Below are 27,983 nucleotides of genomic sequence, written 5' to 3'. Positions count from 1 at the left end.
CAGTAACGGCTTACATATGTAAGGACAGTGGACTGAAATTCTGGACGTTGGGGCAAGGGAGATTCTTTAGCATCTTCTTACTGACCAAATATAAGTCTGAAAGTGAGTTAGCATAGAGTACTGAGTTTTTTGTATAAAAAAAAGATGTTAAATTGTGCCACTAATGTATTTATAATAATGCTAAACTGTTTTTCAGAGATGCTTTTGTGTGTGCCTTTCCTGATTCTTTTCAGATTAATGGACTCTCTATCAGGTAGGAAAACCTCCTGCTATGGAATAGTATATTGACTCTTTAGATGACATGATCATTCATTACTTTTTATCTGATCATCATTTATAACCACAGTAGTGTGTGGGTCTGTGTACAGTACATGTGCGCAAATTACAGCCCATATTCGTGGTTAAAAGCACTTGTCTCCTTTTGTGTTGTTCAGGAAATAGCCTAATTTGGTCTTGCTTTGTGCATTATAACTTGGTCTATTTGGAAACTAATAGGTCAATATCTGATACACAGGTTTGGATCTATAGATACTGGTTTGTTAGAACTACCAGACGGCCGTCCGGGCAAAGAATAATAATAAAATGTATTTAATTTAACTTTGATTACATACACATTCGCAGTGGCATTTTTTAACAATTTTATACAACATTATGACACCATAAATGTAATGTTCAGAAGTGCATTTTGTTTTATTTGATATATATATATATATATATATATATATATATATATATATATATATATATGTATATATGTATATATATATATATATATATATATATATATATATATATACACAGGTCCTTCTCAAAAAATTAGCATATTGTGATAAAGTTCATTATTTTCTGTAATGTACTGATAAACATTAGACTTTCATATATTTTAGATTCATTACACACAACTGAAGTAGTTCAAGCCTTTTATTGTTTTAATATTGATGATTTTGGCATACAGCTCATGAAAACCCAAAATTCCTATATAAAAAAATTAGCATATGATAAAAAGGTTCTCTAAACGAGCTATTAACCTAATCATCTGAATCAACTAATTAACTCTAAACACCTGCAAAAGATTCCTGAGGCTTTTAAAAACTCCCAGCCTGGTTCATTACTCAAAACCGCAATCATGGGTAAGACTGCCGACCTGACTGCTGTCCAGAAGGCCATCATTGACACCCTCAAGCAAGAGGGTAAGACACAGAAAGAAATTTCTGAACGAATAGGCTGTTCCCAGAGTGCTGTATCAAGGCACTTCAGTGGGAAGTCTGTGAGAAGGAAAAAGTGTGGCAGAAAACGCTGCACAACGAGAAGAGGTGACCGGACCCTGAGGAAGATTGTGGAGAAGGACTGATTCCAGACCTTGGGGGACCTGCAGAAGCAGTGGACTGAGTCTGGAGTAGAAACATCCAGAGCCACCGTGTACAGGCGTGTGCAGTAAATGGGCTAAAGGTGCCGCATTCCCCAGGTCAAGCCACTTTTTCAACCAGAAACAGCGGCAGAAGCGCCTGACCTGGGCTACAGAGAAGCAGCACTGGACTGGTGCTCAGTGGTCCAAAGTACTTTTTTCGGATGAAAGCAACTTTTGCATGTCATTCGGAAATCAAGGTGCCAGAGTCTGGAGGAAGACTGGGGAGAGGGAAATGCCAAAATGCCTGAAGTCCAGTGTCAAGTACCCACAGTCAGTGATGGTCTGGGGTGCCATGTCAGCTGCTGGTGTTGGTCCACTGTGTTTTATCAAGGGCAGGGTCAATGCAGCTAGCTATCAGGAGATTTTGAAGCACTTCATGCTTCCATCTGCTGAAAACCTTTATGGAGATGAAGATTTCATTTTTCAGCACGACCTGGCACTGTACAGTGCCAAAACCACTGGTAAATGGTTAACTGACCATGGTATTACTGTACTCAATTGGCCTGCCAACTCTCCTGAACTAAACCCCATAAAGAACCTGTGGGATATTGTGAAGAGAAAGTTGAGAGACGCAAGACCCTACACTCTGGATGAGCTTAAGGCCGCTATCGAAGCATCCTGGGCCTCCATAACACCTCAGCAGTGCCACAGGCTGATTGCCTCCATGCCACACCGCATTGAAGCAGTCATTTCTGCAAAAGGATTCCCGACCAAGCATTGAGTGCATAACTAAACATACTTATTTGAAGGTTGACTTTTTTTGTATTAAAAACACTTTTTTTTTATTGGTCGGATGAAATATGCAAATTTTTTTAAGATAGGAATTTGGAGAGAGAGAGGGAAAAGAAAGAGCAGGAGAGAGAGCAGAAGAGAAGAGATAACAGTTAGGTCTGGTCACAGTCATATAATGTATAATATAAATGTATATTTACTGTAGAGTGCAAGCAGAGACTCTGGCAGGACTAACTATGACAGCATAACTAAAAGGGAGAGCCAGAAGGAAACAAAGACATGAGGGCTTCCTGAGATGTAAAGCAACCAATCACCTCACCGTCAACAAACCTGAGTGATCAGTGAGAGTGGGGAAGACAGCACCTAAACATACCAGTTCACCATAATACTTTACGTCCATGAGTCCCCCAGATCTGCTCCTTTACCTAAGGCAAATCTATTTATAAAAATGCTTGATTAAATAAATAGGTTTTTAGCCTGGACTTAAACACTGAGACTGTGTCTGAGTCCCGAACACTATTTGGAAGACTATTCCATAATTTTGGGGCTTTGTAAGAAAAAGCTCTGCCCCCAGCTGTATTTTTCATAATACTCTGTACTGACAAGCAGCCTGCATCCTTTGATCGAAGTAGGCGTGGCGGATCGTAAGACACTAGCAGTTCACTCAGATACTGCGGAGCGAGACCATTTAATGCCTTATATGTGAAAAGTACTATTTTAAAATCTATGCGAAATTTCACAGAGAGCCAATAAAGTGAAGATAAGATAGGGGTGATGTGCTTGTATCTTCTGGTTCTAGTGAGGACTCTTGCTGCTGCATTCTGGACTAGCTGAAGCTTGTTTATACACCTAGTTGAACAACCAGACAGTAGGGCATTAAAATAGTCCAACCTAGAGGTGATAAAAGCATGAACTATTTTTTTCTGCATCGTTTAGCGACAATATATTTCTTATCTTGGCAATATTTTTGAGGTGAAAGAATGCTATCCTGGTAATATTATCTATATGAGCTTCAAATGAAAGGCTGGAATCTATAATTACACCGAGGTCTTTTACTGTTGCACTTGATGGAACAGAAAGGCCATCTAAAGTTACAGAGTGATCTAGAATCTTACTTCTAGCTGCTTGTGGTCCTATGACTAGAACTTCTGTCTTATCTGGATTAAGCAAAAGAAAGTTAATTAGCATCCAATTTCTTATGTCCTGCACACATCGCTCAACTTTAGTAAGCTGGTTTATCTCATCAGGTTTTGCTGAAACATATAACTGTGTGTTGTCAGCATAACAGTGAAAACTAATACCATGCTTACGGATTATGTTGCGCAGAGGAAGCATGTAAAGGGAAAAAAGCAGTGGGCCTAAAACTGAACCCTGTGTAACACCAAACTCCACCAGAGAACATGCAGAATAATAACCATTTAAGTCTACATACTGATATCGATTGGTCAAATAGGATTTGAGCCAGGAGAGGGCTGTACCCTTACCACATTTTCTAATCTGTGAAGAAGAAAACTATGATCAATAGTGTCAAAAGCTGCACTAAGGTCGAGTAATACAAGCGTGGTTACACAACCTTGATCAGAGGCCAATAGGAGGTCAGCTGACTGATACAGTTCATGTACTGTATGCCATTTCTATGTAGATATGAGCATAGCTGCTCCGCTACTATCTTTTCCAGAATCTTAGAGATAAAGGGGAGGTTTGATATTGGCCTGTAATTGGACAGCTGACAGGGGTCAAGGTCAGGTTTCTTAATAATCGGTTTAATAACTGCTAATTTAAAAGATTTTGGAACATACCCAATGCTGAGTGAAGAATTTATTATTCTCAACATGGGTTCTGTTATTGCTAGTACTATAGTACTATATGTTTAAGAAAATGTGTCAGTACAGGATCCAATATACGGGTTGATGAATTTGCAGAAGAGATGAATGAAATAAGTTCATTCTCTTCAAAGGGGAGTAAAGTATTCTAGGTTCCGCTCTGACATGGCTAGTTTAACATCTGCATCAATTACATTGTTTGGTTTTAAAGCCTCAAGTTTATGCCTAATATTTACAATTTTATTATTAAAAAAGTTCATGAAGTCCTCACTATTACACAATGCTGTTGGGGAGATTTCTGTAGTGGTCTTATTTCTGGTTAATTTGGCTACGGTATTAAATAAAAATCTAAAGTGGAGAGATACGTTGATCCAGCTATACTAAGAGCTTTTCTATAGTTCAGGATGCTCTCCTTCCATGCTATTTGAAATACTAACAATTTAGTTTGATGCCCTTAAAGGTCTTCCAATTGTCTATGAAGCCCATGTTGTTTTCAGAGCACCACCTGGACATCCAGCGGTTCAGCGACCATAACCTGCTATAAGCTGCTATGTCGCCATGTCTCATTGGGATGGGACCAGAGCATATTACTTGCTCTTATATTACAATTATATATATATATATATATATATATATATATATATATATATATATATATATATATATATATATATATATATATATATATATATATATATATATATATATAAATATATTAATTGTTTTATCTTTTTTGCTGACACAGAACATTCAGAGGTGATGAACATTTATATTTCAGAGAATTTAAAGGTCACTGGTCCAGATTCTCCTCTTGTTGCTGTAGCTGGTGAAGATCTGGTTCTACCCTGTTTTATCAAACCCAACACCAGTGCTGTGGACATGACAGTGGAGTGGTTCAGACCATATGTAGAAGACTCATTGGTGCATCTCTATATGGATCATGAAAACATAAATGAAAATCAGGCTCAGGCTTACAGGGGAAGAACTTCAGTTTTCAAGGAGGAGCTACAGAAAGGAAACATTTCTCTTAAACTCTCAGCTGTTCAAGTCTCTGATGAAGGAGAATACAAGTGTTTTGTTGAGGACAACTCCTGGTCTGATGATATCACTGTGACCATCATTGTCAATGGTAAGATCTATTTGGGCACCAAAGAATTACACAGTAAATCTAATACTGTTTTTAACAGTATAAATGGGTTGAGAAAACATATATCACTTTAAATATCTGTTAAAAAAAATCATATTTTAGGTGCAATTTTAGTCATTTTTCAGATCAACTTTGGCCAAATGTGAACTAAAGAACTAAGTTCACAAGTACAGACATCATTCAAACATACATGCACTCACTAGGTGGCAGTGTGCATCTCAAATAATGGCTCACCAAATTAATAATTTAAAAAAATAATAATACTTTCATGTTTCAGTATTTTTGTAAAAAAAATAATTATTTCAGTTAATCAAAATGATATGTGAAGTGTCTGAGTTAGTTAGGCTGTGCTTCACTCCCTTGGCAGATGTGGATCAACTTACTTAGATTGATCATTGTGAGTATATATTATTGGACTCAGCTAAACCCATTTCACTTAAGACACAGAAAATGCCATTTTTGTATTATTTGATCTGCAGTAATAATCAGCATTATTTTTCACACAACCATGATTGTACATTGGTTCAGCAGCGGTGGAACCAGCCTCATGAAGTCTTTTTTTTTTCCTGGTTTTTCCACACTGTACGAGCAGGTTTTTTTTTTTATTTAAAATGAAGATTTTTATTATCTTTTTATGAGTAATGGAGAAATACATATATGTACATTTTTTTTCATTTACTTGTATAAAAAATTGATGTTATCATTTACCCATAATGTTATATTATTTTTCAAACAATATTTTACTTAATCAATTTAGCTAACTGTTTATAGCTCAGGGAAGCCACCCAGTGATCATGATGGAGGGTTATGATAACTCAGGAGGGGTTAATCTAGTGTGTGAGTCCAGAGGCTGGAATCCTGAACCTGAGGTTCTGTGGCTGGATAGAGAAGGAGCTCCTTTGACTGCTGAAGAGACACAGATACACAAAGGGACTGAGGGGTTCAGTGTGAAACGCCGCATCACTGTGTATTCCTATAGTGACTCCAACAGATTTTACTGCAGACTTCTACAAAATCATCACATGATGGAGACAGAGATCATCATCAAGAGTAAGTGTCTATAAAAATTTTATACTCAGATTTAGACTGTTGCATCTTTACAGATAAGGTAGTTAATAACCTACCATGGCTATTGTTGCATTATAGTTTATGCTACTGTATCTTTAGGGCCCAAGCACTATATCATCAGCGCGATGACAACATAATTATGACATCATCGCCATCGCTCTGAAAATTATATTTTAATAGTCCTGATGTCATAATGTGCGAAGGCCCTCTTGTTGTTCTAAGGATTATTATTTGATTTTATGTATTAGGGCCCCAGCGCTATAGGGTGCGCAGGACCCTGTTGTTTTCCTAAGGATTTATTTTTTTCATGTTAACATGCTCAAATACTCATGAAGCTCACCAGACAGGTTGGAATCTGCTGCCATTAGGATGCCTGAGAGTCGTGTGGCCCGGGACTCCCAGGGGCCCCCACATGAGATTTTGCTGGATAGCAAATACACATTTTCACGTAGGCACATAAAACTCAGTACACATTCAGAGCTCATTGAGCCGAACAACTTTCGCACTGCAAGTCATGGGCTCAACTCAACAGGAGGCCGGTTATTTTGGGTCGTTTGCAAAAACGCACCCGATGGATTTTGATATACTCCGCCTAGGGAATTTATACGATCGTCACCAAACCGGGCCGATGTGATCTAAAGACATTGGTGATGCAAAATTGTGGAGGGATTTTAATGATATTAATAATTAATAACTTTCTGTGTGCTATTATCTTGAGTGACATTATATACAGTGATATGTTTAGTGACATCACATTGAGGAACATCATAGTGTGAGCCTTTTCTTCCAGCACCTGCAGCCTATTGAACACACATGCTATTAGAAGTTGAACCTCTGTTATTTTCTTACTGATACTATAAATTTTTTCGTTGAAGAAGTCCATGAAGTCTTTGAGGCCTTAACACACTCAAATAACACACAGGTTGGGCGGTGCCCCCGGGGTGGTGATGGCACAGGGTGCTTGGGCCCGTCATCGTTGCTTGCAACTATATTTTATTTTTATATTTGTTTTTTTTATATATTTTATAGTACACACACACGCACACACTCACTACACATCCTACACACACACTTCACACACACTACCCATCCAAAACACACACACACACACACACACACACACACACTACACATTCTAGACACACATAAATACACATTACACATCCTACACCCACACACACACACACACACACACTCAAAACCTCAAAGCATTGAGGATACAAAATTGCAAAGGGATTTTTGATATCTCAAATGGTTCAGCCATGATGATGCCTTAAACTCATGCATTGTATGATTGCCCAAAGCAACTGCAATGCTGCAAGCAACACCTAAACACCTGTGCCATTGCCACCTGGGCACCAGAAAGACTCGTCCAGCCATGACAATGCCTTTATCTTATGCCAAAAGGCACACAGATTGTGCGGTGCACTTAAGTGGCTTTTTGGATGTCTTAACATGCTCAAAAGGGTTGTCTGGTGCGCTTGCGTGGTAATGGCACAAGTGCTTGGGCCCGTTCATCATTGCTTGCAAATATCTATAAGGTGACACAAAAAAACGGAACTTTTTTACAATCCAGTAAAACTAGAAGTGATAAAAGAAATACATTTTATTCATAGTAATTGAAACCTAAATCCTGTAGAAATACAAAAGTATATTTAACTAAATGTCACTAACCTGCAGGTCTACCACCTGCTAATGGCTACCAATACGCATTTCAATTTTTTTTTTGAATTTTTTAATTGTATTTTGCTCTTCTGTAAAAGCCTAAAGTAATTCATACTACAGTAATCAAACAATATTTTTTTCCATGAACAGACATTCTTACAGACATTTAGCAACAAAAAGAAACCAAACCTAATCAAAAAAATGACGTGTGTGGTGGGGGGTGGGGGTGGGGGTGGGGATGGCTCATGTCTTCTATTTGGGTCTGGCCACAAGACCTCATCAACATCACAGGCAATGTCCTCGCGGGCCAAGCATCGGGGAAAATATCGCCTTATGTGCTGAATCCACCCTTGAATCGATCCCACCTCAATGTCTCCGCATGCATCTTCCATTGCTTGCAGAAGAGTCATGCGGATGTACGTATGGTTGCCGATCATATACTTTCCACCCCCATGCTGAAAAGAATTCCTCAGTTGCATTTAAAAAGGGGCTGGAAGAGGGCAGATATAAAAGTTTGAACTGTTTATGGTTGTTGAACCAATCTTGAACCAAAGCTGCCTGGTGGAAACCGACATTATCCCAGATGATAACAAACCTGGACTGCTCTGGTCTGTCCTACACAAATGCATGTAGTACATCTAGAAATAAAATTATTTGTTCAGTATTGTAGGGACCTAGTGTGGCATGGTGATGCAGGACGCCTTGGACACTAATTGTAGCACACAAGGTGATATTTCCCCCACGCTGGCCAGGGACATTTACAACAGCCTTTTGTCCAACTATGTTAAGGCCTCGACGCCTGCTTTTGGCCAGATTGAAGCCTGCCTCATCCACATACTGTAGATGAACTCATGTGGCAGTTCAGCAGCATCAAAATCCAGAACTGTCTGTAAATATTGAATAGTGTTACTGAGAACACATACAGTAACTACAGTGTCTATATTTTCACACACGTAGGGGCTTGGTTGGATCAGTATAGACAAAAACTACAGTACAAGCTACAGGCAGCATAAACCCTCATTCCCACATCACAATATATGGTATGTAAAGTAAAGTGACACATACCTGCACATAATCATGGTGCACATCCTTGATTCTGACACTTTTCCCTTCAAATGGCACCCTGTACAGCTGCTTCATTCTGAAGTTAGGTTTCTGTGTGATGCGACTTATTGTGGAAATGCTGACCCTGTTGATATTGCTGAATACATTTCCATCTGCAATTATGCGTTGTTGCAATTTATTTTCTCGCACCATTTTAGTAATCTTGTTGCAAGCTCTTGTTGTAGAGTGAAGAGCCTCTCTTCGACCTTGAGAAGGTCGTCCAACCATTCTGTCGAAAATGCCACCACAACATGTCACTGTTCGTGTTCTTTTTCACATACTGTAACTTCAAACTGTACACAGTACTGTAACATCACAATGGTATTCCTTTAGATATACCTCACTGCACTACCCATTTTTGTATGGTACAGTTACATACTGTAATACTGTATGATACAGAATCATGTGACACATACTGAACAGTAATTAGAGTATAAACTTGAAGATATACCTGTTCTTCAGTCGGAATGTCCTTATTATCGATGCTACTGTGTACCGACTGAGGTTAGGTTGGACTCTTTGCCCAGCCTCCCTCATGGACAGGTCACAATTTATCACATGGTCGACCAGAGTAGCCCTGATGTTATCTGATACATGTCTCCGCTCTGGTCCTCGTCTATGTCCTCGTCCTCATCCTTTTCCACGTCCGACTCCTCTCTCTCTCTTTGTCCTCCTCTCACTCTGACTCTTATTGCCTCCATGCTTGCATAGTTCTTAAAATGTCTTACCTGGGGCCTATTTGTAGTCCTAAGGCTCAGACTGATTGCTGTTCTGTTTTTTGTACAAGTGCTTTCAGGTGTGTATGTGAGTGACCACAATTGCCAGGTAAGCATTGCTTAGTGTGCAGCAGTGTTTTCCCAAAGATAACAGGGGAGTTTAATATCTGACAAAGTCAATATGTTTCTTACAAATTTGTGAACAAAGTGCAAACTTGAAAATGTGTTTAAGCTATGGTTACACTGTGCTTAACGCTGTGCTTCAAGAAGTTTAAGCATTGAGCCTTTGGTCTAAGCATTTGCTTTTAATGTGATTGACAAAAACTGTAATTATACAGCTATATAATAATTTTTCTTTCAATCATCCAGGCCCTTTTGGGGGTCTTAACATGCTCAAAAACTCATGGAAATTGGTACACATATTGGAATCTGCTGCCATTACAGCACACACACACACACACACACACAAAAAAAAAAAAAAAAAAAAAACAGTATACACACACTACCTTACAAACCGTACTTATCTTACACACACTACACACTCGCACATTAAATATACACACACTACATGTACACACACACTACACATACACACACTACACGTACACACACAACCACACAGCCTACACACACATACTTTACACACACTACCCATTCTATACATACATACACACACACAGACACAAACACTACAAATTTAAACACTAAACATACACACACTACACATACACACTCTATACACAAACACTACACAGCCTACACACACATGCACACACTACACAACCTACTGTACACAAACACAAACTACACACACACACACACACACACACACACACACACACACACACACACACCACATTTATATTTATATATTTATTGTATATATAGTTTACATATAATTTTTTTGGTAAAATGCTACAATGTCCTGTATAAGAAAATGTTTATACATTTTATAAATATTTTTTAATGAATTAATTGATTATTCAATAACCCTTTGATTTTAGGTAAAATCTTTGAGGTTTGGAAGTGGGCTGTTGGCATTTCAGTTTCATCATGCCTGATTGCTGTTGGACTGATAGTAACGGCATTTATTTGTTTCAAAAAAGGTAATAACCTAATAGGCACAATATTTTGCTTTATATAAAATTTCTGGACCTGAAAACAACACTACAGCGCATTTTGACAGAGGAGTACGAGCTATAAGGATGGTTTTTCAACATAATAATGTCTCTATAGCTAAATAGAATACAATGGGGGTATAAATTCTTCAATGGCTCGCTGTTGAAATGTTATAATAGCACTAACACTTCATTATTGCCTCATGTCAAAATTTGCTGTAAAACTCATTTTTATGTCATTACAAATTCGTTTAAATTGTTTATTGTCTCTGTTTCTTTTACATTAACACTGTAATGTGGCTAATATTAACATTGTATTATTGTCTGCTTCCAGAGCAACAAAGACAGGGGATTAAAGATGGTAATTAGACCTGAACTATTTTTTCTTTAAATATTTTAAGAACTTTGAACTGTGAACTGCTATGGACTTTACATGTTTTGAATTGATATGCTCTACATATTTACTTCTTTGTTTGTGTTGATTGTTGCCAGTGGCCCATTAATTTCCCATTATCTGTAATAGATCTGGTAACAAGATTTGGCCTTGCCTACTTTTGCACAACAAGCCAAATATGGCACAGATCTGTCCTGCACAACTGATATAAATCTGTACCAAAGCTGGGCCAGTTCACCCTATAATTTTTATTACATCTGGTCCAAATCAATAATAGTAGCAAAACTACACCGGCCCAGATCTGGTCCAGATGTTTCCCAAGATTTGGCCTGGCTTATTTTTGCACAACGGACCAAATATGGCACAGATCTGTCCTGCACATCTAATGTGAATCTGTGCCAGAGCTAGGCCAGCTCAAACTTAAATTTTATCACATTTGGCCCATATCACGCACAGTAGCTAAAGTACCCTGGGTCAGATCTGGCCTGGACATTTTCAAAGATCTGTAACAAATTTGATAAGATTTGGCCTGGTTTATTTTTGCACAACCAGCCAAATATAGCACAGGTCTGACGTGCACATCTGATGTGAATCTGTGCCAGAGCCGGGCCAGTTTAATCTACAATTTTATTAGATTTGGCCCAAATTAGACACAGTAGCAAAATTCTACTAGCAAAAATACTCTGGCCCAGACTTTTCCAAGGTCTGTAACAGATCTGGTAACAAGATTTGGCCCGGCTTATTTTTGCACAAAGGGCCAAATTCAGACCCAGGTCATTATCACGTCTGGTCTAAATTTGGCCCAGAACATGTATAGTTTTCCAGCTCTAAACATTAAACCCCTGCTAACCCAAAACAGATGTGGCCCATTATTTACCATTTTGTAGCTTGGCCATAAGTATTTGTAAGTAATACTTATAATGCTTAATCTGTATCTTGTCTATACCATGTGTATATACTAAAAGTAAAACGACTACCAGTTATATATATATATATATATATATATATATATATATATATATATATATATATATATATATAATCGAAGCCGGCCCTACGCAGGGGCAAGAGGGGGCAGCTCCCCCTCAAATAAATGTCTTCACATGTTACAGTTTTTCTCGATTGCTAAAACACATTTCTTGAAACTATGCCTCATATTCTCGCAACAGTAAAAACAAATCCATAACATCTCACTCAATTTCCCAAACAATTTTCAGGTCAAAATGAAGCTCTACACTCAAAACTATTCACTCTTGCTAAAAGACCAAACTTTGCCCTCAGACATCAAACACAAGCCCTCAAAAACACACACACTACAACAGAGTTTTGCACACTGGTACAATTAATTCAAAACAATAGTTCCAAAACAATTAGGTTGCTTATGGTTCTCCCCTTCAAAAACCTTTTCACATGATGAACACAAAAGACGCAACCAATGTATGTACAGTGGCACATTTTTATTCATGTACTATACAGTACAACACACACCAAAAAACATTATTCCACCTCAGCATCTTGTCTTTGGTCTGGGTCAGGCCAGAGAATCTCATCCACATCACAGGCTATATTGGCCCTAGCCAGGCAGCGGGGGTAAAATCCTCTTGCATGCCTGACCCACCCCTGGCATGCATCTACTGATATGTCTAGGCAGGCTTCTTCCATGGCCTGAAGGAGGTGAACACGGACATACGGTTCTCGGTCATACACTTTCCACCGCCATGCCGAAAATAACTCCTCTATCGGGTTTAGAAAGGGAGAGTATGCAGGCAGAAAGATATTAGAAAACCTTGGGTTATTGGTAAACCAGCCACGAACCAGAGCAGCGCGATGGAAGCTGACGTTATCCCACACAACAACGTAGTGAGGCTGCTCTGGCTGTGCTGGTTCCCTGTAGTCCAGCTGGAACATATGTTGTCTTAAACCATCAAGAAAAGCAAGGAGAAGCATAGTGTTATAGGGTCCTAGTACGGCATGGCGGTGGAGTACCCCTCGTTGGCTGATGGCTGCGCACATAGTGACATTCCCTCCACGCTGACCAGGGACATTTACAATAGCCCGATGGCCAATTATGTTCCTCCCCCTTTTCTTTTGGTCAGGTTAAAACCTGCCTCATCCACAAAGATTATTTCATGGGGAACAGGCCGTCCTTCAATCTCAAAGATTCTCTGCAAAACACATAACACAGTAGAGTCAATCGGTACCCTGAACCACAGTTCAAGAGTGCTGAAATGGCAGCATAAACTGCCATGCTGTGATGGTACACAATACTTTATACAATATCAAAACTCATACCTGAACATATTCCACACGTTGGTTTTTCACTCTGTCAGAGTTTCGTTCGAAAGGGACTCGGTATGCCTGTTTCATCCGGAATTGATTCTTTCGGAGGATGCGGTCAATTGTGGAGAGGCTGATGGCATTTATGCCTCGAAAAAGATGATCATCCTCAATCACTCTCCTTTGAATCTCTTGCAGGCGGATTACATTATTTGCAATTACCATGTTTACAAGTTCCCTCTCTTGCTCCTCCGACAAAAGCCTTAACCTGCATCCACCAGGTGGTTGTCTCTGTGTCCTACAAAAATAGAAGCACTCATTACTGTAACTGTCACACATTCTTTTTACAGGAAAATAATGGAAACATACTGAAACTCAAGAAACATAAGTTCAGTAACTTAAAAGTTTCTGTACAAAGCAGGCTTACTGCAAGTACACCTACCTGTTTTCCTCCCTGAAGGTTCTGATGATGGAGGCAACAGTGAAGCGACTCAAATTTGGTTGTACTCGTTGCCCAGCCTCCCTCATAGTCATCCCATGGACAAGGACATGGTCAACTAAAGTGGCTCGAATTTCATCCGAGACTGACTGTCTTCTTGCCCTTGCTCTTCCCCTTCCTTGTCGCCGTCGTTCTCCACCTCCACCTCCTTCACCACGTCCTCCTCCTCCACCACCTTCCTGTTGTCCTAGACCACCTCCTCCTCCTCTTTCACCACGTCCTCTTCCTCCACCACGTCCTCCTCCTTCACCACGTCCTCTTCCTCCACCACGTCCTCCTCCTTCACCACGTCCTCTTTCTCCACCACGTCCTCTTCCTTTGCATCTCTTTGGATCCATTGTTTCAAACCTGAATGAGCTGACTTTGGCCCTTTTATCTATCCATCGAAGGTTCTGATTGGTGTGTGATAAATTTTGACTCCTAGTGTTTCCACCTGGTTAATTGTGTGCTAATTGAGCTCAAGCTATGCTGACTTAAGTTAACATTATTGAATGCTAGTGCTTTCTAAATGACTACATGGTGTAAGCACTGAAAAATGTAGGGATTTGTGTGTAGAGTTTTGCAGTAACAGTTCACCAAATTTGACTCATGTGTCAAAGCAGGGAATAGTGTTTATAGTTCAGGGAAATGGGTGAGCTTTTTGAAAAATAGCGTTACGGTTTTGAAATTTTTGTTTAAAAGCCTGGTTATAGTGTTTAAGCAATCGAGAAAAACTGTAATATACTCACAAAATGAATATATTAATTAACAATGAAGTTGATAAAATGATCTGCGGTAGCGGAAAAATCCGCTGAAAAAGGGACACTACACAATACGGTATTAGATTTCCCTCTTGTAATATATTCATTTTGTGAGTCTTTTAACATGTGAAGACATTTATTTGAGGTGCTCCTGCATAGACCGGGCCTCGATGTTATATATATATACAAGGGGACTAACGGCACAGACCAAACTGTTATTTTCTTGTACTGTTATAAAAATTCTAAATATTAACAAAAAAAAAATTCTCAGAGGTAAACGGAAAAGTGAAGTTGTTCAGCTGTTTAGTGTCACTATGCAGATGTTACACCCCGTTCAGTTACCGAAATCTTTGTTTTAGTTCTCATTAAGTGGCCACACATCACTTCCACATTTCCCTCGCTTTTCTTACATGGTTCTTATGTGAGCATAAACAGTGAAACATTTCTCAAGTTTATAATACACCGCGGCCAAGTGCACCACATTCCCGCCGATTAGGCGCGTGGTCTGTTGCCTAGCAACACTGAACGAAACAAGGCATAAGCATGTAGTTTGCTTCGGTTATGACATAGCATAGTTTATTATCTGCTGTAGTAGATCTGATTTATTCAAATGCATTATTTCTTATGTGGACATTTGCTTTGATATACGAGTGCTTTGGTATACAAGCATGCTTCCGAAATGAATTATGCTCTCAATCCAAGGTTTAACAGTATTAGACTATGCAGCTTTGTTTTTGGCCAGGCAGTGTATGCGCTTTAACATGTGTCAAATGCAAAACTTTAACAATCATGTAAAATCTTAATGTAAGGCAGGAGAAAAATATGTGAGGGTATGTGTGTCATTGAAGGACAAAAGAGGAGTAAGTGTGAAAGAGGGTCAGGATGAGATAAAATTAATGTTTGTGTGTAATAAAGTGCAAGGAGTATCGATAAGACTGAGATAAGTGTGTGTGTATGTGTGTGAGTGAGTATGCATGTATGTACAGTATGAATAAGGGAAAGATGTATGTGTGTAAACAAATATCAATGTGAACTTTTATTCATAAAAGGTTAAATCTTAAAATGGTCAGATTTTTTAAAGATATTTGCTCAGAATATGTGATTGTCTCTAATTACTGTATCTGTCAATAAATATGTCCTCACATTCTTAAGTTGTTCGCCCTAACGATTTCCATATTTTGTTCTTGATTCAGTACCACTTATTAGGACTACTAATATGAAGAACAAGCAGGAAAAGTTATACGTTTGAGTTCTTGCTCAGTAGTGCAGTAGCAACAACTTGTATGGCCGGAACAAAAGTAAATCTGGATCAGTTTTGGCTGCTGTTTGCAAATCTGACTCTGTTCCAGAGTCACACCAAAAAAGTGAAATGGCTCCAACTTTAATATAGATTTGACAAAAAAGTCAAGATTCCTGAACCGAATCTGCAATAAAGCTGGGCCAAATCAGTGAAACAAATGTGATTGTTACAATGCTGATCCGGTTCAGAGTTGTCTGCTATTAGGAAAGGCAAACATATCTGTGATAGACGTGCAAGCAAAATGTCATAGGTCATAGAAGGGATCCACGATTTAAACCGGTTTGAATCCACAAATAATTTTAGCACGGTTTCAGAAAGCAGTGTGATTATTGAACTTTGTGTGAGCTAATAAACGCAGAAGTGGATTTCTTTCTGTTTTTTTTTTGTGAGCTAGCACTAATACTCATTCAAGTGTGTGGGTTTTGTTTTGTTATTTTGCTTGTTTCTTTGTTTGTTTGTTTGTTTTTTTCCCAAAATTGATCTTGCAATGCGTGTTGCAATCAAAGCAAATGGTGCAACAAAATATTATTGTGCGTGACTTTTTTATGCAGTATATGTAACGTAAGAGAAAAATACATTTGATAACTGCCATCTGATTTGTGTTTATTAGATTGTTGTATTTAATCTGTTTATCACATTTTACAGAACTTAAAAAAAAAAATCTATCTGTTTGATTATTAGAGCTTGAACAGGAGAAACAAAATACGGGTAAGACTGAATTTGTTGTTATATTAAAGTCATACTGATTAATTAAATGGAGTAAACGTAATACACGATATCACGCTAATCAAATTTAATCTGAAAGGTAACATATATTGTAACATGTAACAGATAACATGTATTTGAACCACACAAAGTAACAACATGCTCAAAACAGTATTTAGGTAATAAAAGCAATAAACCATATATACATTAAATACTAATATAAATGATCATGTTCACCTAAAAATCAGTAAGTGTCTGATTAGCATCTGGTGTTATCCAGGTATATTATTGACCTTTAAGAAAATTAGAACATGAATTCTTCTGTTTTATGCAGATCACTGTTTTACCTTTACCTAGTTTTGGAAGAATATATATATTTTTTTACATTGAGGTGCCTTATTATTTGTATTTTGAGAGTGTATGATATTAGAATAAATTTCAATTTAAACAATATTATACTTGCACATGCAGTTATTCTGAATTTCATGATGAGTTTTTATACAAATAAGCAATAAATAATTGAGTAACTGATATAATGTTCAAAGATGAGCATTCTGGTGAGCAGATTCTGAAGGCAAACTAAAATAGCATTTTATATATATCACTTAACTTCCCAAGTATTAAAGTGCCACTTCTCCTTAACACTTACTTACTGTATACACTCTTCTTTAAAAAAAAAAAAAAGATTCTTGTCTAAAGCACAAAAACTGTATTGAATCAACTTCCCAAGTACTTCAGCTTCGGTAAACAACTTTACAAGAGTTTATAAAGCTTAGCATTGCGACATTGAATGTAGATGTAATGTTAACTCCATACTGTGTATACAGCTTGTTAAGTTATCTGAAGTCATAGCCAACTGTTGTTTGCACTGCCAATGATTTTCAAAAATGACAGGCAAACTGGTAAATTTTATATTTGTGCCATGGACAGATTATACAGTTACAAAAGTTAAAACTAAAAATTAATGTTATACATTAATTTATCAGAAAGGATGACAGCTGAAGCTACAGGCTGGGAGAATCAAAGCCTAACTTTATCTGAGCTGGCCTCAGATGGAAACACACCTGATACACATGATAAATACCATTGTAATGTTAAGAAAATAAATTCTGAGATTCATATTCTGTTGTTGTTTGAATCATGTGATTGCATGAATAATTAGTTCATTCAATAGGCAAGGCAAGTTTATTTGTATAGCACATTTCATACACAATGGTAATTCAAAGTAATTTACATAAAATAAAATAAAATAATCATAAAGTGAAATAGCGATAAACACTTTTTGAAGAAAAAAATTACATTTGATTGAAAATAAAAATAAAAACACTGTTTACAATGAAACTTTTTAAATAATTAAAATGTAATTTAAAATAAATTTAAAATACAAAGTACTCCACCATTGCCAGTCTCAAAGCCCGGATGAGAAGGTAATGGGCATCAGGCTAGCAACCCAGTCCAGAAATAAAATAATAATAATAATTTTATTTAATGAATTTAAATTCCTACAACAAACAAGGAAACTTGTCACCCAATGTGCTCAACATCACGGGAGGTAACAAAATAACCCTGAAATTTTAAACACACACACACTTAAAATACTTTTATATTGCTTCCCAAATAAGCAGCAGTTGCATTCTATGTTTCCATGACAACGCATTGTCTGAGAGTGTAGTTGGTGTAGTAATCATTTCAGTGTAACAAACTGTTGCAAGGATATAGATTTTATACATTGAACACAAACAAACAAAGTAATTAATATAAGCAGTCAAATGTCCAAGTGCTATTGCACTCTAAAAAATGATTCTGTGGCCTTGTAAATTTCACAGTTATAAAAAAGTTATGTTACCTTAATAAAATCTCTAATAGTCACATACATGATTGTTTAAGTTAGACAAATCAAAATAAATGCCTAAAAAAACAATTATTCATTTTGTCTTAAATTTACACTATAATTTAAGTTTACTTCACTAGTAAAAATCAGTATTTGACTAACTGAATTATATTTTTAACATGCCCTTAATATTTTTAATACATTTAAATCAAAATATCTGTTAATGGAGTAATTGTACTGATTAGTTTCAAGAACTACAATAATCACTCATTCCAACTCAATATTCTTTATTTTTAACAACAAAAACTTAAATAATTGAGTAAATTGCCCTGTGCAAGTGCTCATGGGAAGTCTGGTGTAACATCAGAGACAAGAAGGCTGTGAAGATGTGAGAATGGACATGAAGCACCTGGAACATTCTGGAACATTCCTTACAAATCCTGGTGAGTAAACAGCTAACACAAGTTACTGTAATAATGACTCTGTCTGCCTGCACACACAACTTTATAGTGTGTGAGTTACTGTTCTGAATCCTGTCACAGCCGAGCTCCAGAGCTAACGATAGCTAGCAACAGGCCAGTCCTGGGGTTCATAGTGATTTAGCTTGTTTGTTCCAACCACCAAACTGATCAGCTAAAGCGCGTTTAATACAGACACTTAAAATCTGGTGTAAAAGGAGAGATTTAACACCGAGCAGCAGCGCGTGCATTTCCGGGTTTTTTCCGGGTTTCTCGGTGTAAACGGCGGCGGTTGTGCCGCAATATTTGAATTTCTCCCGCCAAATGCGGTGATTTTGCGCAGCCTACCGCCACTGTGGCGAGGATATAAAACTAACATGTTCAAATAATTACCGCATGTGTACCGGTCCACCTCACACACTGAACCGCAAGTCTGCTCGGTCACTCCGACACTTTAAGGAGGAAACGCGGACCAAATCCGGTTTAAACAGCAGAAATGAGTTGCAGTGTCCGGGTTCTGTTTTATCCGTTACTGTATATGAGTATTTTTAACATGATTAAACACTGAGCACGCAGCAGCAGATGTTATAAAATAAATTTGCTAAGTATTGTACTAATAACTAAAGCTATGAAATATAAAGATTTAGTGAAAATACAACATTTCTCTCAGAATTAGAATTGGGAGAAAGTAATATGAAATTAAAATATTGAAGTGAAACATTATGTATGTTCTGATATGTAAGTAAAAGAACCTAAAACTGATTGATTTTGTGTGTGTTTGTGTGAAACATGTTATATATTTTCTATATCTCTTTCACAGCACCAACACCACTAATGAAGAGAAGTTGAATGGAGATAAAACAGGAGGTAAATATCAACTTTTTTAAATGTTACAGAAGTATTAAATGTGTAACCATTGAATCAAAGATAGAAATAGACTATTAGTCCAAAAAGTATGTATTTAAACGGAAGTACTACTTTACCAGTCTGGTAGACTTTATATTAACAGTCACACTTGTACTTACTTGTATACTATTGTTCCTTTTTCAGGTGCCAGTTTATGGGATGGCAGTGTAAGCTCTGCACATTTGTCGCGTCATCAAAAGGAATTTCGATCATTACCGAGTGAAGCATGGTACTGTTGGTCATGGATATTTAGTGTCCTGTCTTCATTTAGACTGTCATTGCTTCTTTAAGACCTGAGAAGGTCTGCACACACATTTGTATGGATCCCACAGTTTGCAGGAAACTGAAGTGTGAAGGTGTGCAATCTTTCAGACGTAAAATGTGACTCATTAGATTCTAATACAAAAGTCTACTTTCCATGTGTTAACTGTATAATACTTGTGGCAGGAGTATTGTTTCTGAAACTGTTTACTAATAACATAAATTCAGCTCTTTGTTTATGATCTTGTTACATGTCATTTGCAAAGTAAACCAGGTTGAGTTTAGACTTCATGTCTTGTCAAATTTGGCAAATAAATGTTTAATTAAAATTAAAATGTGTGTATTGTTTCTTTCATTCAGTTAAAATATTTAGTAAATGTAGCACATTTGTTTATTAAATAATAGTATAATTTTAAGTATCTTCTACCTTCCATTTCACCTATATGTACTCAATTATTTTACTCATTTTCACTTTTCATTAACTTCAAATTTTCATTACATTTACTCAATTTTGTACATCATTGTACTAAATATAGTTATTCATGTCTACTTAATTTTTTTACTGACTTGTACTCAATTCATGAAGTATATTTTACATGATTTTTATATTTTTTTATATTTACTCAATATTTTTAAGTGTAAAAATGTTTCACCAAAAAAATTGAGTACAGCACAGTTTTATTTTTTAGAGTGTGTATAAAATATCATCAATCATATATCACTGCTTGTCCAATTAAATTAGTGGACCTGAACTATGTAATGATATTAAACATGATATATTTGAAAAACATATCAAATCCTCCACATGGTAAACACCACATTTCTATTTCATATTTAACTATTTGAGAAGTGCACATATGCAATTAAATAAATTGAACCTGTATATCAAGCTCACAAAGCTTTTAAATGGAACATAACGAAAGCATATTACAGTAAACATGTCTATCCAGTCTTTAATATATGTTTCCTGTTTTCAGAGAAGCTAAAAAAAAGAGTGGCAGAAGGTATGTAATGACACATGAATTTTAAAACTTTATGCTTTCTTTTTTCTCCAAACTATAAAAACCTTAGAGTAAATACAGTAGGGTAAATAGTGGTAAAGTGGGACACTTTCTGAAAATGGTTGTTAAATATGATGTGCCACACCCCGGAAGTGATGTCATAGCCACAGATTTTTTTTTTATCACATACTTGCTAATGATAAACTTATTGTTGATTTTAAGTAATAAAAACATATCCATGCAAATATATAAATTATTAAGCCTAACTGTCCCACTTTACCCATTGTCCCACTTTACCACTATTCACCCTACATTACATAGCAAAAGATTGTTTTATATAATATTGCTCAATGTTATGTTTTACAGAGTTTAGAAAAAACAAGAAATTTGCAGGTAAGAACAATTTTATAGTTTTACAGTATTTTGGAATAGTTAAATCTCTAAGTGTACTGTACTGTTCTCTCTCTCTCTCTCTCTCTCTCTCTCTCTGTCTCTCACTTCCTTTTTCTCAGTTTCTTTAGTTCTTCTCCTTTAATTCTTCATTTTCAGTTATTGCAATAAGAGTTACAGTACAATACAAAAAACACACACACATTTCCTCTCTCACACTTTCTCTTCTCCATAATAAGAAGAGAGAGTAAAATTAGCAGTAAAACCTGTTAAAGTCTCTATAATCAGAAACATTGACATGGTATTTCACACTGTAGCCCCCAGTGTAACTATATCCAGTGAAACCTTAGATTATGAGTAACGCGGTTTGCGAGCGTTCCGCAAGACGAGCAAATTTTTTTTTTTTATTATGAATTAAATTTTTAATAAATTTTGATTTGGAAAACGAACAAGTCTTGGTTTACGAGTACTGAGTATCATGTCACACACTTTCTCTCTCTCTCTTTCTTTCTTGCACGCGCGTTTTAGTGTGTGTGTATGTGTGTGTGTGTATGGAGCAGCGAGGGGGTGCTTCACACACACACACGCACACACACACACACACTCTAAACGTGCAAGTGTTTCACGCTGTGTGTGTGTGTGTGTGTGTGTGTGTGTGTGTGTGTGTGTGTGTGTGTGTGTGTGTGTGTGTGTGTGTGTGTGAGTGAAGCAGCGAGGACAGTCTTTCCGTTAATGTGTGTTTATGTAAAATTCAAATAAGAAAGGTTTACTGTGTAATAAAGTCTCATTAGAAGTTTAAAGGGGTCATCCAGCAGCATTTTTCATTAAATGTTAATATGATCTTTAGGGTCCTAATTAAAAGTTTGTAATATACTTTAATTTAAAATTCTCAATGGTTGTGTAAAAAAAAACACTACTTTTACCTGGTAAAAACTAGCTCTGTTCTCAGCAACCTGTTTCAGTATATGCTCCTTTAAATGCTTATGATCTCTGCTAAGCCCGCCCTCCAGTTCTGTGGGGCGTGTCTTCACAACACACGTGGGGTATAGCCACGGGAGTGTAGTCCAGTGCGGGCAATGCTTTGGACTGCATTACCCACAAAGCATTGCACACAACGCTGGGCATAAATTAACGGGCTGTTACGCTGCCGCGAGCAACAACAACAAAAGCAAAGAAACTTACTGAGAGAGATACAAACGCGATGCGTTTACATGACTTCCTAATCTTTGACAGACACCATTATAAACCATCTAGCGTTACAAAGGTAAGCATAATATAGTTTTCCGACTACACAGTTTGCAACTAGACAATCACCTTAATGCATTGTTTATTATAAACGTGCGATTAGGAATTATCTAGAGACGGATGTACATAGAAAAAACTACATAACCATGTTCTATGTGAGTGTAAGTTAACTTACAGTACAATCCGCATTCATCGTGATTATTAGAAAAGGCGATCTGCAAAAAATTCATTGAAAAAGAAATCACACTTACCGAGCCTGGTGAAGATGAAGCAGGAACATGAAGCGTTAGTACAGATCCATTTTTTAAGAGCAGCTTCTTAGAAAAACCTGCTTTATATTGACCCTCGTTTATAAAGCAGTCTGGTGAAAAATTATTAGCGCAAACATGAACGCATTTAGGTAGATCGGCGGGGACGTTAGCTTCAAAAACTAAATTCAGCCACTGCGTCCTCAGTGGCTCAGATGTTGGTAGTGAATGACGACTGCTGTGTTCGCTATTTCACCCAACAACTGTACACCACACTCGCTTAGGTGACATTTTGCTCCAGCGGTGAAAAACAATGGCCGACAGCTTCTTCTCACTCGGGGCGGGTTTTTGCTAAAACACCAGTGTCAATCAACTATAGTAGGAGCGGCCTCTGTTGGTGTGGCGTCACATTGACAGGCATTTGAGATTGGCCTGATTCCAGAAGGGGCATGTTACTTTAATAAAATTTTGATTCAAAATCAAAAATGATTTTGAAAAGAAAATCACTGGGCGGCTCTTTATCATTGTAGAGTGGTTTTGTACACACTCTCCTAACACAGTTTCAGTCCAAACAGCTTGAAAAAGTGCATGTCCAGTAGGCCCGTATGACCCCTATAAAAATACATTTTCTCCCTCAGCCTCTCTTATGTGTGTGCGCGCGCGTAAGTTGATCCCGAGCCGGTTCGTACACTCTCTCTCGTTATGGGTGGGGCTTCACACACACACACACACACACAGCGTGAAACACTTGAACAAAAACACTTATCTGTCAGGATTTCTTTTTACTTTTTTAAAAGGTAAAATGCAGGTTAATTTGTTTTATTTTTGCTTTATATTTTGTCTTAATTGTTTTTATGTATTTATTTGTTTGGGCTGTGGAATGAATAATTTGAGTTTCCATTATTTCTTATGGGAAAATTTAATTTGGTTTACAAGTGTTCTGGAAATCGAGCTCACTTCCAGAACGAATTATGCTCGTAATCCAAGGTTCCACTGTATTTGTGTATCTTCAGCAGTCAGGGTGTTTCCTTCTGTCTTGCCAGAGATCAACAGGTTCTTCTCTTTCATGAAAAGGTCAGAAATAGGCCATACAGTAGCCAGCCTAATGACTACTGCATCAATATTAAAAATTAAAATGACTGTATAGAGTAGGCTATTAACTGCTGGCAGTATAAGAATGATTATTGGTGTGAGAAAGGCATTTTGTTTTAAAAGTGAGAAGAATATTTTGAAAGATTATTGAAAAGGACACAAGAAGATACCTGTAAATAGTTTGTACTTTTATACTGTACTGAACAAAAATATAAACTCAACACTTTTGCTCCCATTTTTTTATGAAATGAACTCAAAGATCTGAAACGTTTTCTACATACACAAAATAACCATATCTCTCAAATATTCTTCACAAATCTATCACAATCTGTGATAGTGAGCACTTCTCCTTTGCCGAGATAATCTATCCCACCTCACAGGTGTGCCATATCAAGATGCTGATTAGACAGCATGATTATTGCACTTAGACTGGCCACAATAAAAGGCCACTTTGAAATGTTCAGTTGTATCACACAGCACAATGCCACAGATGTCGCAAGTGTTAAGAAGCGTGCAATTGGCATGCTGACAGCAGGAATGTCCACCAGAGCTGTTGCTCGTGAATTGAATGTTCATTTCTCTTCCATAAGCCGTCTCCAAAGGTGTTTTAGAGAATTTGTCAGTACATCCAACCAGCCTCACAAACGCAGACCACATGTAACCACACCAGCCCAGGACCTCCACATCCAGCATGTTTACCTTCAAAATCGTCTGAGACCAGCCACTCGGACAGCCGCTGAAACAATCGATTTGCATAACCAAAGAATTTCTGCACAAACTGTCAGAAACCGTCTAAGGGTAGCTCATCTGCATGCTCGTCGTGGGATGGATTGTCTTGGCAAAGGAGAAGTGCTCACTATTACAGATTTTGACAGATTTGTGAACAATATTTGAGAGATATGGTTATTTTGTGTATGGAGAAAATGTTTTAGATCTTTGAGTTCATTTCACAAGAAATGGGAGCAAAAACAAAAGTGTTGCGTTTATATTTTTGTTCAGTAAAGATTCCCAGACAAGCATGGCCTGGGAAACATGTTCAGAAATACATGCAAATTGGGTAAAAAAAAAATACAGATGGGAAAATATAAAATCTATAAAATGCAGACTTTTGCAAATGTCATCTCAGAATGACATCAACTTTAAAAACAAAATCTGAAGGTAGCTGCATCATTAATTGAAGGGGATGCTAATGATATTACGTTTAACTGCATTAAATGATTAAATGAATTATATGTTTATATTCTGTTTTCATGCTTTAGAATTGGCTCACATTATGCTCTAGGATTAGCTTACCTGTAGAGATCTAATCAATTACAGATAAGACAGAATTCTTGTGACCTATCATAAGGCTGGAAGTGGGCTTTAACTGAATTTTTTATTTATTAAAAAAAAATTACAATCTTACTTATTACTTATTTTGTATTACCTATTTCTAGAAAGAGACAAATGTTGTCACTTTTACTTGCACTACATCTTAAGCACTACAGTATTTCAATATGGCAGTGGTATTTGACAAAAGTGCTGTCGAGATATAGCTGTGTGTCGAGCTGTTTTATATAGACAAGTCTATATAAAATATTTTATAGACCCCGTTTGGTCAAGGAGACACAAATGCAGTAATTTCCAGCCATCAGAAAAGAGAAATTATGAAATTTAAAATCACATTTACTAAATGCTCATATATAAAAACCTAATAACACTGGATAAGCACAAATCAGTTTGGTTTACCTGTATGTTTTATTAGTACATTTGGTAATTAATTTTTCATAGTTTGTTTAAGTTTGTAAGTGCTTAACAGTAACATAAGTTCATGATTTTTTTTTTTTTTTTTTTTTTTTACAATAAAACAATTTCCTCTGCCAAGATATATGTATGTGTACACTAGCAGGCAAAAGTTTGGACACACTTCTTCGTTAGTGTTTTTTCTTTATTTTTACTATTTTCAAAATTGTAAATTAATACTGAAGACATCAAAATTATAAAAGAACAACAAAAAACAAAAAAACAGTGTTAAACAACCCAAAATATGTCGTAATGGATTTTAATTCACAGGTGTGCCTTGTCCTAAGTTAACTTGCCCTATATTTACATATATATATATATATATATATATATATATATATATATATATATATATATATATATATATATATATATATATATATATATATATATATATGAACTCAACAAGGCACACATTTGAATTGAAAACTATTACAGATGACTACCTCGTGTATACAGTCATTTGTAAAAGTTAATACCATATCTTTTACTGTAATTGTATGCGTTTTTGGCTAAGAATTAAGGTTTTGGATTGCCCTAGCCAAGTCCAGACCTCAACCCTGTTAAAATGCTGTGGTTGAATTACTTTAAAATTATTGCTGTGGTATATAATAATAATAATAATAATAATTATTATTATTATTATTGTTATTATTATTATTATTATTGTTGTTGTCGTTGTTGTTATTATTATATACATATTATATTATAATAATATACAATAATAAGGTACTTGCCCACATGATTTCTTTTGGCTTTATTTTTGTTAAATAAATAATGGCATGGTGAAACCCTGCAACCAGACTTTGGATAAGCGGTTGAAGATGGATGGATGGTATGGTGAAAAAAGTTACATGTTGTTGTTCGTCTGAGGTTGTATTCCTCTAAGCCCTGCTATGATCAGATGATTAACACAGAAATAAAAGACTTAATAAAATACTTCCCTCTCCCAGGACCATGTGCTTGTTTCACTATAGCAACAGGACACTTTAAAGGCAATTTTGGATTTTATCAGTTGATAAAGAAATGTGTTGTGTAGTTATTATTTTATTTCTTAATCCGGAGTCTGTAGCACGAGTGTGTGTAAATTTTATTGACGGCATTGTGTTATTTTTAAATAATTCATTCATAGAAGGGTGTTAAACAGAAGGTGGAAAACAGATTAAAATCAACTTGAAGATCATATCATATAAACTATTTAATTTGGTTGTGTATAAGACTAGATGATTTTTATTTTAATTGTAATACTTGGTGTAAACCACTTTTTTTTAAAGAGATTATTTAAAATATTAAATCTACTACAAATCCTCTTATAAATCTGATTTAAATCTAGATTTAATTCACTTGATCACATCTAACGTCATATCTCACACTCTGTGTTTCCCTTAGTGGATGTGACTCTGGATCCTGATACAGCTCATCCAAACCTCATCCTGTCTGAAGATGGAAAACAAGTAAAAGATGGAGATGAGTTTCAGGATCTCCCTAATACACCAGAAAGGTTTGATACAGGTGTTTGTGTTCTGGGAAAGCAGAGGTTCTCCTCAGGGAGATTTTATTATGAGGTGCAGGTCAGCGGGAAAACTTCATGGGATCTCGGCGTCACCACAGAGTGCAGTAACAGGAAGGGGCAGATTACTCTGAACCCTCAGAATGAATTCTGGACTGTGGCTTTAAGAAATGAAGATCAGTACTGGGCGCATGATAATACTGATGTCCCCCTCACACTGAAAAAGAGGGTGGAGAGGGTGGGGGTGTTTGTGGATTATGAGGAGGGTCTGGTCTCCTTTTATGATGTTGAGGCCAGAGCTCATATCTACTGTTTTACTGATCAGATTTTTACAAAGATACTCTATCCATTCTTCAGTCCTGGTTTATATAAAGAAGGAAAAAATTCAGCACCACTGATTATCTCTCCTGTATTAAAGACGGAATGATTTTTACCTCAAAATGTAATCAATTAAATGGTACGAATGAAAGTAAATATTTTCTGGTAAATACAGATTCATTAATACAGATTTAAAGTGCATGCACAATTATTATTATTATTATTATTATTATTATTAATAATAA

At 36.6% G+C, this 27,983-nt stretch overlaps 1 protein-coding gene across 1 annotated transcript; it reads left to right on the top strand.

Moving 5' to 3' along the window:
• Positions 1–38: 38 nt before the first annotated feature.
• LOC128526181 (butyrophilin subfamily 1 member A1-like) lies at positions 39–27,983 on the top strand. Its single transcript, XM_053497798.1, has 10 exons — positions 39–102; positions 197–253; positions 4,742–5,092; positions 5,882–6,160; positions 10,668–10,769; positions 11,116–11,142; positions 16,673–16,699; positions 21,130–21,156; positions 21,520–21,546; positions 27,300–27,983. Exons 2-10 carry the CDS (start codon positions 199–201, stop codon positions 27,845–27,847), a joined length of 1,443 nt encoding a protein of 480 aa, XP_053353773.1. The 5' UTR covers positions 39–102; positions 197–198; the 3' UTR covers positions 27,848–27,983.

The sequence above is a fragment of the Clarias gariepinus genome, chromosome 1, assembly GCF_024256425.1.
Source record: "Clarias gariepinus isolate MV-2021 ecotype Netherlands chromosome 1, CGAR_prim_01v2, whole genome shotgun sequence".
Taxonomy (NCBI): domain Eukaryota; kingdom Metazoa; phylum Chordata; class Actinopteri; order Siluriformes; family Clariidae; genus Clarias; species Clarias gariepinus.
This window is presented reverse-complemented; position numbering and strand designations above follow the sequence as displayed.